Raw genomic sequence first — 16983 nt, forward strand, 5'->3', positions numbered from 1 at the left:
TATGAATGCTTTTTACAAAGCATGAGGCTTTTATCGTATGTAAACAATAGTATTATATTTCTTTTCAATTTACCTATAACGCGGTTATTTAATACAAATATAAGTGTAATAAACGTGTGTTGCCTTCGCTTCATAATATGTAGCTCCCTATGCATACGATATTCAATCAATCAAGTCAGCCACCAGTAGGTTAAGTGCACATTGGACACAATAAATTACAACTTTTGCAATGCGACATTAAAACCAAACACTTGGTAGCTTGGCTCGCATAAACTTTGGTTTATGTTAGTAACTTGTGACTAACTCGAGATTTTGTTACACTTCATACATATCTTTCATCCATCTCCCGTATTTACATGTACTAACCGATTCTCAGACGTAAGTCCAAAATAGAGAATATTCGTTTCACTGCAATTTTCTATAGCTACGTGTTAGTTTTATCTAGCATGACATGTAACATATAATTACATTATTCTACCTTCAGAACTGTGTGTTAAAAGAACTGTGCGTTAAAGACAAATGCGCCATTTTAGCCTGTACATATTCGAACCCTACAGTTTAAGGCGTAAGTCCACGCTTTATTCTCAAGTCTAAGAATGGGTTGGTGAGTACTTCGGATTGCATATAGGGTGTATTTATATTAATGTCTAAAAATCAAAAGGAAAACAAACCGCCGAATAAACAGGGCCGGATTAAGCACTAGGCTAACAAGGCTGCAGCTTTGGGCCCCCGAATTTTAAGGGGCCCCCAACGGCTGGCCAGTTTCCCAATGTATGATCTTCCTTTATTACGCCATTTAACGACTCTTTCGGTATTGCAGTAGAAATTGTCTGTGTAATTTGACCAGTTTCCAAATGTTTATCCAGTTGTAACCATTTAGTTCGCTTCTGTTTACTATGCTATCATTTTTTTATGTGTTGTATATCCATTCAGAACTATTAGTTTTTCAGTTTATAATACGACTTACCCGTATGGTCATGACAACATCTGGACCGTTTAGTTCGCTTTTATTATGCTATCTAGATGCACCAGGGGGGCCCTCTTAAGATATGTAGCACAACATTGCTTCTTTGTGTTATCGGGCCTCTGATGTGTATCGAATTGTAAACAAATCACTGGCTCCCTTATGTTGTTAAAACTGTGTCACGGTTTTTAAGCTCAATTTACCGTATGTTTATTACCTGCTCTTTTTTTTTCACGCACAATTCCTCGATTAGTATACGGACAGATTACAGCTCTAACCTATAAGATATTTCACTGACTCGGATTACTGACACGAGAAACAATGATATCTTACTGTTTCTGGAAATCCTACAAGTCGGTTCAAAGACACGAATAACAGGTTAAATGTACAGAATTTTTCTATCGCCTTTTCGCCACACATTCTACAGCATATGTGATTGTCTCACTGTTGAACTTCGCAAGCGGTTGAGCGAATATTCTGGTCTTGACAAACTGTTTGGTTTCATGACAGAGTTTGAGTCTCTCTGTCTCACTTTGGATGATCTACGGAAATATGCAACGCATCTAGTGGAGTCTTATTCAGATGGCATTTAAGCGGTTTTTGTTGACATGTTTGTTCAATTCAAAGCTTTTTTAATTAGTAGCGGACCAGGACAGAACCATCACCCACATAAGTGAACTGCTGAATTTAGATGGAGGCCAACTACAGACAAACTTTCCAAACGTTGCCATCGCTTTTCGAATATACTTTACAATTCCAGTTAATAACAGTGGGAGGTTATTTCAAACATTCTTACGCGTGAAAAAACATCTGAGGAATACCGTGAGTCAGGAAAGGTTGACAGCATTAGGGCTACTGTCTATTGAATGTCAAGTCCTCCGAGAACTAGACTTCATACAGCTGATCGATGACTTTGGCAAGCAGAAGTGTCGTAGAGGAGAATTGTAGACTGGAATCTGGAATCTGTTACATGTCACATGTGTGTTAAGTTCAGTAAATAAAATAGTTTAAGATTGTATAACTTGTTTATATATATATATATATATATATATATATATATATATATATATATATATATATATATATATATATATATATATATATATATATATATATATATATATATATATATATATATATATATATATGTATAATATGTATAATTTAACTGTCAACTGTGTACAACAACAAATTATCTGCTCTTTGTAGTTGTAGTTTATTTTCAATATACAGATGGGGTGCAGAGAGAATGGGGCCCCCCTTTAACTTGTGTAGTCTTAGGCCCCAAAACAGCTTAATCCGGCCCTGCGAATAAAGAAACGATATATTAGGATATTGCATTCAATGTTCATACTGAAACCTCATTACGAGCCTATGCAAGGTGGGGGTGAATGGGTCACAAGTGGTTAGCGTGTGGCTATTATAATAATTAGTAAAAACATCATTTTGAATGAAATTCGTTTTACGTCAAATTCATGGGCAATATAGGTTAGGAGATCTGTACGTAAGATTAAACCTATATCTAATTTCTATACGTCGAGGCGTCAATACTCGCATCATAGTTTTATTCTGCCTCTGTTGCAAACATTGACCTAATAAAGCAGGGTCAAATAAATTTTCCTATCTCCGATCAACAGGAAGTAGTGTTTTCTACGCACGCTCTTACACATAGTTGAGTGTTACCTTTTCAATACACTACTCAAGGGTGTAGTATTTTTACCAATATCGGCTGCTATTGTAATAGACTGATCCCGGAAAAGCACGAGTTTAGAAAAACCCACTTATCACCCCGGTACAAACAACGCTGGTCCATTAAATCAACCAATGATAGCTTACTATAAATAATAACGGTTGATACGGTGTGTGATTTTGAAAGGATTATAAATGGGTCATGTTTATTTGTACCAGCAGATTATAGGGTTTTTCCAAAAAGTTGCTTTTTCCGGGATACATTTATTGTAGACCAATAAAAATATCACATTCTCGATTCGTTTTTTATTTCTTCTCATATTTTCAAAAGGAAAGTATTAAAAGGAACAATCTAAAGTGGAACTATTTTTACGTGACACAATCAGTAGTTATTCGGTAGTCAGGAATATTGTGTACATGTAGGAGGCTCGACAAGAATAATTATATTGTTTTGTCAATTTATCATTTGTCTTTGATAAAATGTTTCAACGACATGAACCAAATAAATAAAAAACATGGTTGGCTAAAGCTCCCCCTATTTTCTTTTTCTTAGCCTCACCGGATAAACTTTCTCCATCTCGGCACCAAGCATGCATTCTCTATGTATTTGCAAATAAAAAGGCGGGTTATCAAGGGACTTCAATAGGTTACTGAATTCTAAATTGCTATGAATAGTAAATTATAAGTCTTCCAAAAGAAGAATTTGATGTAAAGAAATATATTTTATTCAGAAACGCAAGTAAATGGTAGTTTCACGACCACTTATTTACAGTCGATAAGAATAAAACAAATGACCTTCATGTTTTGTTTGAAATCATTAGAAGCCAGCATACTTTTAAAGCGACATGAATTTCTGACATAATAATTTCTGAATTTCTACATACGAACAAAAAAACACAACAGAGTCATCATCGTATTCACTTGACCAATATGGATGTTCGGGGTGGGTGAACGGCAACGACCCTCCGCCAGTCAGGTCTGTTGTAAGCTGCTGGGAGTAGCTCATTAATGGGGAGATGCATCCACTCGCTCACATTGTCCATCCAGTTTTCTGCTGACGGTATGGACGCGGCATCTCTTTGGCGTGCGCTTGACCACAGTCTTGCACAGAGAGTCGTGCCTGGCGACGAGTCCAAACCAAACCATCTTTTCTCGTTTCATGGTCGCATCAAGTGATATTTGAAGGCCAAGAAGTGTGCACTGCTGTCATGTTTCGGACAAACTCTTAGGTTTGTGTTCTATGTAGGAGATGCGGAGCAGTCATGATAGACATTTGTTTTCAATCTTGTATCAGGCTTTCTGTGTCCGGCAGAAGTGTCCAGGTCTCGCAGACGAACAGTATAATTGAGACTTCGATAAACTTTTAAAGCCTGTGCTTTGTAGGGAAGCTGTTTGGGCTGTTTGTTTACAACTTGCACAATTTGGCCATCGCTGCGGTCGACATGGCAATTCTCATTCTAACGTCAGCGTCGCTTGTACTATCCTTGCACGGGGTTGCACCCAGGTTCTCGAAGCTGGTCGCGTCTGTCAGCCTTTTGCCTATCATGCTCATGTATGCACTTTACAGTATATATTATCAATACAACCGTATAACATACATTTAAAAGCGAATATTAATTAAATGATTTATATGTAGGAAGTGTTAATACTTTTGGCGATATGCAGAAACTTGGAAAGACGATCGAGCGTGAAATTATTCAGACGAAAAGACTGCCACTGTGACTCGTAAGTGCTAACCGGAGGTAAGGACTTGGTGATCTACATGTTGATTTATACAAGGTCCATATTGGCTATAATATTGTCAAGATTAAATTAATGGCATTTGTTTTACCAAATTTATATCATTAATGTGTCTTTTAGAGTTATAACCTGATATTTCTTAAATCTAACCTTATGACCTTGTGACTGTGTGACCTAGTTTTTGGACGCACGTTAACCTGATTCGAACTGGGTATCTTAGAATTTAAATCGTAAATGTGGCTACTAGAGTGGGTAATACGTTTTTGGTTCTAAAATTTAATTTGGTGACCTAGTTTTAGGACGCATTCAACTCATGTCAAACGTGGCCTATATATGGTGAAGATAATCATTCTGACCAAGTGGTGTTCATATTAAGCCTTACATATGGCTTTCAAAATGGTATCAAGATGAATCAAGATTGGATGAAAAAAAGTGGAAAACGATGACCATACTAGCTTGCTTTAAACACTTCGTGCCCAGCTGAGCCAATACATACTAGTAATAATGCTTTAATACATATAAAAAAAACACGTTAACTTAAGTTCATAGCCAGGGAATGTTTTCTGAACCGCGTGTAAATTTCGACGCAACTTTATGGTGATATATTAAATAATAAATCCGTTCGCGTGATTCATATTCAAAACGTTATTCATTTAACAAAGATACATAAAATCCCAACTATATCACGTTATTAAACTGGCGGAAAGCAAGTCAATTTACGGTACATTAACTGATAGCATTATATGTGGGTTTGTGCGCGCAGTTCATATCATTTTTGATAACATCTTAAAACGTCTCATTTAGAATCAAATAACCACTTACTTACAACATGTATTTAGAAATAATGCGTGCGTGTCTGCACTTGTCAGTTTGAAATTTAAGTTTTTGATAAAGATTAGTGGTTCAGGTTTATATGTTAAAATACTTAGAGCAGAAGTTTATCTTTGGGGAATATTTCTTCTAAAGATACTTAAGTCTAAAATTAAGACTCATCGATGGTGGAAGATAGTATACCGGTTTCCCAAACAAAACAAAGCTAATTCACAAAAGTATGATTTTGCTGAACGACATTTTCTTGAAAGCAGTACAGGTTTAAGAAAGGATTTAAACCTTATAGGTACAATTCGTTACCAGCAAATTCACAAATAGAGGGTTCAAGATAACATTTGTAAGAGCGTAATAATTACAAAGATATGCAGTAATTCTGTGATCAGGTTTATTTAATAAAACAACAGTATGATTGGTTGGCAACAATTTAACACAAAGTTTGACCCCTTTCTTTTCCTCTGCACCGCTTTTAAAACATGATGACCAAACCATTCAGACATAGAAAAGTTTCTTTGAAAAAGACACTGTCTCTGAACAGAATCTAAATACTAACATCAGATCTTTGGCAGAGCTCAGTACACTACTGTAATAATAGAAAACTCTTTATTTAGAAGAGGGTGTTTGCTTGCTATCCCTGGCGGGCCACACAAAATATAACTTCAAAGTCGATGATTGTCTCAGATTCTCTGTCTTACCTACAGGCTCTGCAATCCAGAAATAGAAAATCCTGGCCCCGTGTTCACAAAACATTTTTGCAATCGAAAATCGGTTTTGCTTGTCATTGAAAATGGATTTCCATTGTAGTTGATAGGCAAAAATGAAAATCTGTCAGTTAAAATCGATTTCCAATTGCAAAATCGTTTTGTGAACACGGGGCAAGACCTAAATCAAAGTCATCAGTTTCAGAGTCTCCCCAGTAAGCGAAAAGGAGGATAGATTCACATATTACCAGGTGTCTGGCGTATGTTGGGTTATGGGGTGGCAGGAAAAAAAGATTTGAGGACAAAAGATGTATATAAAAATCCCACTTATACTCCCATAAATATTAACTCAAGAGCTAGAAGATTTTTTTTAAACATGACTGAATGAAAAACAAAACGAAATCGTTTTTTTACATCTGAAAGCGCCAAAACATTACTCAGGGCTAAATTTACACGAAAAATGTTTTTCACGTTTGAGAATGGGATTTTGCCTTCTTCCAGAAAATGCTGGAAAAAAACGTTTAAAGACTAGATCAAACCTTTGGTGCGTGTATAAAACATACTATATTACGCAATACCTGCAACACAGCAGCATTCAACGGACATTTCGTGATGTGCCGAGAGAGGCCCTAAAGAGATTAACACTCAGTCTCAACACTGTATTATAAAACAGTGATGGGGTGTCGAAGAATGTCTTTTACCGCCTACATTGTTTTATATTTCAACTAACATGGTTGGTAGATCTAGTCAACCAAAAACATTTAACAACTAGCAGGGGTTTGGCATAACACTGTAAATTCATTCTCTTAGTCATGTTGTATTTTATTAAGTACAGTACACACGTCATAGATTTAGGTCTACTAAAACAATAATCCATAGTTAAAATAAACATATAAAAAATGCATAGGTATCCTGATAAATATAATTCATTTTCTTTGCAAAGGTATTTGCATAATACTATAATGTTCACACTAATACGTCTTTGGTAATATTTCTCTCCACCATATATACGTATGGTGAACACAAGCATCATCCCTGTTTTACTACTCGTATCAAATGCAGAACACTGAATTTATTAAATACATCAAAAATTCAAATGAAATGTATGCCCACTATAAGATATGATCAAAGAAAGACTATTCATACCTCAACTTATTTTAATGGTTTACAGTCTTACTCCATTTATAAAACAGGATGATTGGTTTACCCGAGTCGCTACTTTTAACGCTGCAATTTGGGGTATCTTCTATCGGAGTGAGTTAATATGATAACCGCATTATTGATGTTTATATAAATAAAATACATATCTTGATATATGCAGCGTAGTAGGTATAATTGTTTAAGTAAAACAATCATTATATAATCACTTGGTAACACATACTAGTAGCTCAATTGCATCTATCGTTAATTGATAGTTGTGAATATGGCATTTTTACATGCGCATAAATGAAAACTCATCCATTTAGTATCGTTTTCATTCAAGTTAGTTGTATGATTTAAAGGGGCCTTTTCACAGATTTTGGCATGTATTGAAGTGTGTCATGAAATGTTTTATATTGATAAATGTAAACATTAAATCTAAAAAGCTCTAAAAATAAAAACAAGAATAAATTAAAGAAAGAAAAACAAATTAACCTTCAACTGGGCTCGAACCACTAATCCCTGGAGTAAAAGTCTATCGCTTTGACCACTCGGCCATCCGTGCCATCCGTGCTCATACAATCAGTGTTGTACTTTATACGTTATATAATTAATCCTAGTAGTACCACAAAAAATAACGACAACAACAGAACTCTCCAAAATATTTAATCATTTTGCGTTGCAACGCTTTATAATTTTCAGGTTTTTAAATCGTCAAAAGATGTATGAAATAGATATTTAAGGGCATGGTAAATGTTCAGTATTACTGTTTCCTCAATGTATTGCAAAACGGGTTGGAGTGTCTTATTGCAATTTGATTTTTTTATGACAACCCGTTTTGCAATAAACCCGTTTTGCAATAAAATCATCTCACATTTATTTGCAATAATTTTATTGCAAAGCGGGTTGGCTTGTCTTACTGCAATGTGAACATTTTTATAACAACCCGTTTTGCAATAAACCCGTTTTGCAATAAAATAATCACTCTTATATTAATTTATTCAAATGGATTGAATGGATTGTTAAAAGGGAGTTTCAAATGTTGTATTTAAATAATATTGTAATGCCGGTCCGTCTGGTGGCCATCAGACGGTGCCAACATCACAAATTTCCTACTGAATAAAGAAAATAAAAGACTGCATAAATTAAATATCGGGTTTTATTGACATAAAAATCATGTCTCAAGTTTCATATTATTTCTGTTTCTGATGTTATTCGTTATCTAATCCTAAAAGAAAAAATCAAGTCCTCTAACCTCGTTCTCCATTTCCTTATCCATTGAGTGCCAAAACGCAACTGAAACCAAACGACAGTTTTGTCCTATTTAAACTCGTAGTAAGGTGACGTCATACGCATGTTTCAATGAATGACGTCACATGACTAAGCAAATCTTCAATAAATGAAATATTATTTAGCACAATTTCAATGAATGACGTCATATAATAGTAAACATGCATGATGGCGGAAAAGAGATAATAGCGCAAAATACTTGAGAGTTAAATGTAATTTATGACAAAGGTAATCATTATAATATGATGAATTAATAAATAATATGCAAATAACTTATCAATATATCATTATATTGATTATACTAGTATAACATTAAATAATCATAGAATAAACAATGATTTATTCAAGACATTTACAATCGTACTATGTGAACATCGTAACTGACTATTTAAAGGTAATAATAGGCATTGACATAGGTCATAGCAATATTGTTATAAAACATAGACAAAACTGTGAGTTTAGACTTAAAATTAAAATGCATGAGAGGTGGTGAATTTTGAGAACTAATACGATAAAACAACACAGAATGAGTATCGAAAGTGAGTTCAAACAATTTAGTAATAAAGTTAACATAACGCAAAATGCAATAATTTATGGAAAAACGTTGAAATGTCTTATCGCAATTTGAATTTTGTGTAACAATCCATTTCGCAATAAAATTATTGCATAACGGGTTTATTGCACAACGAGTTGTTATAAAAATTTCAATGTGATATAATATTATTTAAATACGACATATGAAATTTAATTTTAGTGTTACCAATCCCTTTCAATTATTTTATACATATGTGATGATTTTATTGCAAAACGGGTTATTAGAAAAAGTTCGAATTTCAAAAACACAGTCCAACCCGTTTTGCAATAAACTAATTGCAAAACGGGTTTATTGCAAACCGGGTTGTTATAAAAATAACAAATTGCAATATGGCACCGCAACCCGTTTTGCAATAAAATGATTGCATTTCTGGGTTTTCTACACTTAAATACGAACTTGGTTGAAATCTCTTACCATACACATTTTGTAATGTTATATCATATTTATCATGAAATCGATTACTTTCGATGTCGTTTTTTTTGTCTACACTTATACTTATGTCTTATTTTGAAAAAGAAAATCCGTAAATACGACAGTTTTTTTATACTTTATTTTCACAGTTTCCAATCAATGTGAATTAATTAGTACATGTGTGAAACGTTTATTGCAAAACGGGTTTATTCCAAAACGGGTTGTTTTTTAAAATTACAAATTGCAATAAGACACTCTCACCCGTTTTGCAATAAAATTATTGCTAAACGGGTTTATTGCAAAACGGGTTGTTATAAAAACTTAAAATTGCAATAAGACACTCCAAACCCGTTTTGCAATAAATGTATTGCAAAACGGGTTGTAACAGAGCAATAAGCTCTACGCTTATTGCAAAGCATGACGAAACACGAAGTTAATCAAATGCCACAAGAACATTTGTAATTTATAATTCATATAAAGCAGTGAACCAGAACGGGATTTATTAAACTCGTAGTTGTGTGTTGACAATTAACCCGTTGGTTATTTTAGTCGAAACCGCCATTTCTCTGCGAGCAAGTAAAACGCCATAGAAGGCTAGATTTATGTGCACAAGAAAATCTATGCATGGTTAATACGTTTTTATATCAGTACTTTCGTACGTCTGTCTTTACCATTCGGTCACAAAACACGTGAAATCAAAATACTGCTGGGCCAACGGGAATTGTCAATAGAAAAGTGTGTTTACTTTACGCAGTTAAATAATTTACTTGACTTATGAACATTGAAAATGACGCGTTGCAGCATATCACGGTTTGCGCACAAACTGTATATACATATCTATAGACCGGGTCTAAACATTCATCCCCTATGCTGCTTGAGTGAATTTTTAATTATTGAATGATTGATTGATTAAATTGGTTGATTGATTGATTGATTGATTGATTGATTGATTGATTGATTGATTGATTGATTGATTGATTGATTGATTGATTGATTGATTGATTGATTGATTGATTGATTGATTGATTGATAAACACGTTCTTGAATCCTAAGTCAATCCTTCCAAAGGCTATAAAAATCTACATTTTGTGACTTTTTAAACAACATAAGCATGGACGAAACTGTCTAATGTTTCTTATTCTGAAATGTTACGTTTGATAATATTATTTAATGTTAAGATATTACTAGTATAAGCTATTTTTATTAAAAATGCGTGTCAGCGTTGACAAATTAACTAATACATTGATTTTCTGAATTGTATATATGTTAAAAAGAATATCTTAATAAATAGTATCGCTTTAATTTTATATAGTTATATATTTCTTTCGTAAGTAGATTACCATCAGTTTCACTAATTGATAATGTTGTTGCGATATCGCGACAAGTATATATGTGGCGTCAACTGCGAACATTCCGTCACTTAGTGCCCCACGATTACATGCAATCCATAACAACTCTTAGGTTCGGTTAAAGATGCAATCGAGATTAAATTCTTTCTAAAACGAACTGTTTATATCGATTCATTAGTACGGATTTAGCAGATGACTGACCTAACAGATATTTTCAAATATATATGAAATTCTATATATCCTTTGTAATTTGATTCATGTTTGCTTCACATGCTTACACAATACTTTAGTCCTTAAAATAATATTCTGTTACATTTGCGTGGTATACACAAAGTTATCACCAAGAAAATTTGTGGATATGGTGTCCGTATAGGTTCGGAAGTTTGTGGACATGGTGTCCGTATAGGTTCGGAAGGTCGCAGGTTCTATCCACACGTTTGGTAAACAATTAAAAGCACATTCGGATACAACCAAAAGCGAAATAGATGTAGTTTTCAGAGTCGTGTTTGGCCGTATGCAGGCTAACCATTCCGATGATTCGGAACCAATATCGAAGGCTGCATTTGGTGCTACAATTGATTTCACTTATAGGGAGGGCATGCAGTGGGTTTTCTTGGGTCCCTTATATGGATCATAACATAACCACTCTCAAACCCAAATAATAGTTGTTTGCAAAACCCATTAGACCCTATATAGGCTGTCTATGTGGGACCCATTTCAAAGGCAGTGCATGGCACCTATATGGACACAGAAAAAAGGGCACACAGTTGGTTCGTATACATTTAATATAGTGTAAGCCAATATGAGACTTAAATAGATGGAGTTTGCAAAATCCCATACGGACTCATATAGGTGTCCGATACTAAACTAATATGGAAGCAAAAACTATGGGCCTACATGGGTATCGCATCTAGGGCCCGTATGGGATGCAATACTTAGGGCCCACGTTCCAACTCAGGCTACTAATAACGGACCCATATGGGTGATCATATGAGGCCCAGATGAACCCATGGATCCTTACTGGGTGTGAGATACTTCCCATTCAAAATCCACGGTATAAATTCAGTTATCACTTCATTATTCCGCTAGGTGGAATAGGATGTAGAAATTAATTTTGCATGAATACTCGTGAAAAATATTTTACTCACGATTGTGTCGTTACTGCCTTGTGAGTTAAACAATTATTTTCAAATCGATGTCCTTATGCCGCACCAGAAAGAACCAACATGTAGCATAATAATATGGTTTGAATTTACTGTTACTTTTTCCATACAAAATATATTTGAAACTATCCATCGACATCAGTAGCAACCATAAGGCGTCGTAAAGGAGTGTTTGGCCATGCCCAAACTAACTCTGCTAATGTTAAACGATCATGCATGCAAGTTCCAATAATATTACACAACCATTCGTGCAGATCAGAACAGAATGTTTATTGTCTCCTTCAGGTGAAACCGGAGGGGACTTATGGTTTGCGCTCAGTCTGTCAGTCTGTTTGTCTGTCCGTCAGTCCGTCACACTTTTCTGGATCCTGCGATAACTTTTAAAGTTCTTCATATTTTTTCATGAAACTTGAAACACGGATAGATGGCAATATGGACATTATGCACGTCATTTCATTTTGTTCCTACGTCAAGAACTTTGGTTGCTATGGCAACAAATATATATGAAAATACTGACAATGGTGGAGTTTTACCGGTAGGGGACCATATTGCTTGGCAATCTCTTGTTTATTTTATTTTTGACCGAACGGTTGTCGCTTTCTATTGGAGATTTATGGTCATATAATCAAACTTAAACAATGTTTACGGCGACTTAAGGAATGCTATCATCATGAAAATAGAAAGTACTTGGATGGTGTATATCTTTTACAAATCATTGAGTTTGAAATGTCATGCCAATATTATACATTTATTATCATATATTCACTGCTTATTATTCATACTTAATACTAAATCCGACCTTTCGACTCAGGAAAAAAACATGTGCACGTTCTTGAGACACGTACATATATATTTTATTTACATTGACAAAATAATTGTTTTCATTAAATACTGATACAGTTGGGTGGGTGGGTTGTATCATGGTACAAATAGCTGACAATGTATGCCTTCGATGTAGTTTCATTCTTTCGTGTGCAGTTTATATACTTAATGATAATTTAACCGAGCCCGAGACGTGAAATACATTCCTCTCCATACTTGCAAGGTAATTAAATTTATTAGTGTTCATACAAATAGAAAAGTCGTCTGAGGCAAAACATTGCATTAATTTTCTGAATTTATTTGTATTGGAAGCATTAGTAGTACTGTGGAAAATAATACTAGGATTACGATGTACTGGGCTTTATTATCCAATAATCGGTAAAATATTAACAATTACTAGGTTAAACATACTGCGCATACATTGTGTGTCAAAATATATTTTCATAATAATTGTCTTTTATCTCATTAATATGTGTACATACGTGTTGATAAATAGTTTGATAATAAAACACGGATGAAAATTTAAAATTTGCATGTATGTACATTTCATATAAATTGGTTCTGTAATAAACATAATCGTTACACATTCCAAAAGAAAAGGGAAAAAAATGATGATGATAAAAAGGGAGGCTGTTCTTACCAACTTTCATTACATATTTTTCCTTATTGTTTCCCTTGTATTGAGTGCAAGTGTTATTAAAAAAGAACTGAAGGTGTTCACCCGTTTGTCCCTTTTTCTTCAGCTTGTAATAAATAAGTATCATGACGAAATGAGCACTGAAACACATCGACAGTTCCTCTCGGACAAACAATGTTAATATAATTAAAACAAAATAAAGAATGGTTATTAATGTGCAAATCTAGAGGAATAATAAGCACATCATTCAAGTTTATGATTTATATATTATATCATATATTAATTACGCACATTCTTGATTTGTTTATAATAGGAAAGTGTTCGCGTCTACAATGAACTGACATACAATGCGTATAAAATGGCAACCACCAATTTAACAAATCATGTAGTATGTTTAAAAAAAGATGTTTATACAAATATAAACGCCGATCAGACATTTTATCGTAGATTATGGTGAATGGTTAATTAATAGAGTTTCCTCCGTATGTAAGGCTGGCTAATAATCTGTTCACAGTATATTGACTTTGTACATGTGGTATTTATGTCACAACATAACCACTTGTCGATGTTTCACGGTGAAAATACATGATTGCATCATGTTACAAATCTTTGTCGTTTTTTTACATAGCTGGTATGTTATGTCATGTGTTTCTCATTTCATATGAAACATTTAAAAATGTGATTCAGTTCGTATTTTAAAATAGGCTTTGCTATTATAAATATTTAAAAAGAACCGTCGATGTTATTTTAATTACTTTTCTTCTGAAATTGGAAACAAGAAAGTTGTAGTAGTGGTAAGTATGATAGTGTCCAATATAAAAATGTGACATCCCTGTGGTTTATACTTGTGCTGTGTTTTTAATGAAGTCGCACGGTGGAAAGTTGAATAATAAAACCGTTTTAAAAACTTCCTTCGCGAATCTTCTTCACTGTCGTGCGTTTAATTTGTATAAAAATGACTCAAAAATATATAAGGACTCTTAACAAAGTAGTACTTTTTTATTTACAGAATGCCTACAAAATACACATAAACTCAAAGTTCAATACCATAAAACACAGTCGATAAAAAATGGAATTTTATCTACAAAATTATCTAACGAACATTCATTTATATGTTGCTTTTAGATTGTTTAATCTAGCTTGTGGCTAATAAAAATATGAAGAAAATTAACACCGTAGCAATATATAATGAATCTTAAATAAAAAGATCATCAACTGTGAGTGGTCTTTGTCAATTCATTGTTTGTACTTGATTGATACATATTAAAATGTAAAACTAAACTCACGATATGGGCGTAATGCATTTTAAAGCTGACAAACGTGCAGTGAGTAAATTGATAGTTTTCAATGAATCATTAGAATCACTTACAAACATGTAATACAAATATAATTTACTGATGGTGACAGTCAAACATACATTTAATCAACTCGATTGCAACGGTCCGTGTTCCACACTCCAGCATACACTTTTCAAAGCTACAGCCGCAGGTCCTTACATTGTTTCCATAACCTTCGGAGCACGTGCTAGCCTGGTAACTCGGAACTACTTTCTTTCCACCCGTCACATTATTGCATTCGGATTGGCTTGCACACATCCATTCCTTCACTTTCTCGTCACAAACAACCGGGCAATCGATTAATTTTCTGCAAGCGACACTTAACCAATGCGTGGCGCGAGAAACTTCACCAAAGTCCTTTACGATACTTTTATTGTCTGCCAAAACTGCTCGGCAGAAACATCTGCAATAATGAACAACAATATAAAAATTATAAACAATAAAGTACAATTAATTTAAGAGTAGTAAAACTGTTAATAGTGTACATTTTTTCTATTGACGCAAACTGACAAACTGATATATGGGTTCAAACTCTTTCTCACAGTTTCTAACATAATGCAATTTATATTTCCATACAGCAGTAAAATAACGCTATTGACTTTAAAAGTATACAAGTATTTACATTTCGTTTCCTCAAAACTTAAAGTTCTATATTATAATCTAGGATTCAACTTGGTACCGCCTCACGATTGACTAAAATGGAGGTGGATTTATTATGCTTTGTTAATTTTTTGTGGCAGAAATCGTATGAATTGAGTGATCTATTCACATAACAAACTACACTGATAAGCGTTTTAGTCAGAATTACAATGATTTAATGAGCCTGACAACCTTTGAGCTGGATTCAAACTCGGATGTATAGTACTTGTTTGTTTCTTTTCATTTTTCTTGTGAAAGTACTTAAGATTTTATTCAAGCTTATTTAATCAAAGAAGTCAATGGCATTATTAAAAAAAAACACAAATATCTGTGAACAAGTCTAGCAGCGAAATGCGAATGAAAAACAGACTGATTTCTATATTGATTATTGAAGGCTAAATCATACTGAATTACCAGTACATTGTAAGTCGCAAAAAAACAGTTGTATAATAATATTATCAAGAGCGTCAATACATTGTCATATACTAAATAGATAAGGCCGAAATAATTCGGAATACGAACCTTTTCGTGTCAGCCCCCACATATGCAAACATTGCAAACCACACTAGACCATACGCGACGAATAACTTCATTTTGCAAACAACTGTAACGTTTCCTAAGTATCTTGGTTAACGTAACTAGCGATACTGTTTATATAGTCCCTCCGTTTTTTTAGAAAGGCGTTTAGTATTTAACACAAAAACTTTTTTGTCTTCAAAAATACGTATTAACATCCGGCTTCGACCGCATTTCAGACGCAATACGAAATGCAAATGATGTACACGACGTAAATAAAGCGTATTTGGTCTAGCGTGAATATTTGAAAATACAAAACGTAAACAACACGTTCGCTTACCACAAACGAACAAAGGAATATAAAGGTGCAACAATATTAGCGTATCAGCGTCGAATTGAATCTTTATTTACCGAATGAACCTGACAACATTACGCCCTCTTGAAATATGAAGCAGTTTTGACAAAAACTATACAAGCAATCACAGCGTTAGAGTCGCTACAGTTGCTTGATATTGCATAACATTCGACACAAAACTCACTATTAACAATTTAAATATTTCCATTTCATCTTTACTTGAAAAATAAACATTATAGACTTTGGTAACGAAAATGAAGGCAGTCAGAAAACACGGCAGCCTATTAATGTATTCGAGATAAATTAGTCCAAATATTACCAACAGGTTCGCTTTGGAATGATTTGCTGAAGTGTGATGTTCGTTGAATTGATAGAACATTCAATAAAATAAAATAAACTTTTACTATCAACAAAAAATGAATTATATCATCATCATCATCATCATCATCATCATCATCATCATCATCATCATCATCATCATCATCATCATCATCATCATCATCATCATCATCATCATCATCAACATCATCATCATCATCATCATCATCATCATCATCATCACCACCATATATTCTTTATATCCCATGATAATCCATGCACACTGATTCAAACATTGCCATATGTCGGCATAAAATTGACATTTTTTTAATTACCCATCTCTTTAGGCTCGGTTGAGTGACAAAGGAATCGAACCAAGGACAGCCGGATGACAACATATTGAGCAATACAAACGGCTGAAGCACCTGTCAAGACAACGTCGACAATTCTTATATCATTTAGACCAGATCCATATTTCAGTAGATGATA

At 33.9% G+C, this 16983-nt stretch overlaps 2 protein-coding genes across 2 annotated transcripts in view; one reads left to right on the top strand and one right to left on the bottom strand.

Annotated features, from left to right (window-relative positions):
• LOC127865630 (uncharacterized) overlaps positions 1-16983 on the top strand; it is a 114779-nt gene that overhangs the window by 46840 nt on the left and 50956 nt on the right. The window lies entirely within an intron of this gene.
• LOC127865761 (uncharacterized) lies at positions 14314-16015 on the bottom strand. The gene is made up of 2 exons (XM_052405708.1): positions 15828-16015; positions 14314-15069 (listed from the first exon to the last, which is right to left on the bottom strand). Exons 1-2 carry the CDS (start codon positions 15896-15898, stop codon positions 14721-14723), a joined length of 420 nt encoding a protein of 139 aa, XP_052261668.1. The 5' UTR covers positions 15899-16015; the 3' UTR covers positions 14314-14720.

The sequence above is a fragment of the Dreissena polymorpha genome, chromosome 2 (assembly GCF_020536995.1).
Source record: "Dreissena polymorpha isolate Duluth1 chromosome 2, UMN_Dpol_1.0, whole genome shotgun sequence".
NCBI lineage: Eukaryota > Metazoa > Mollusca > Bivalvia > Myida > Dreissenidae > Dreissena > Dreissena polymorpha.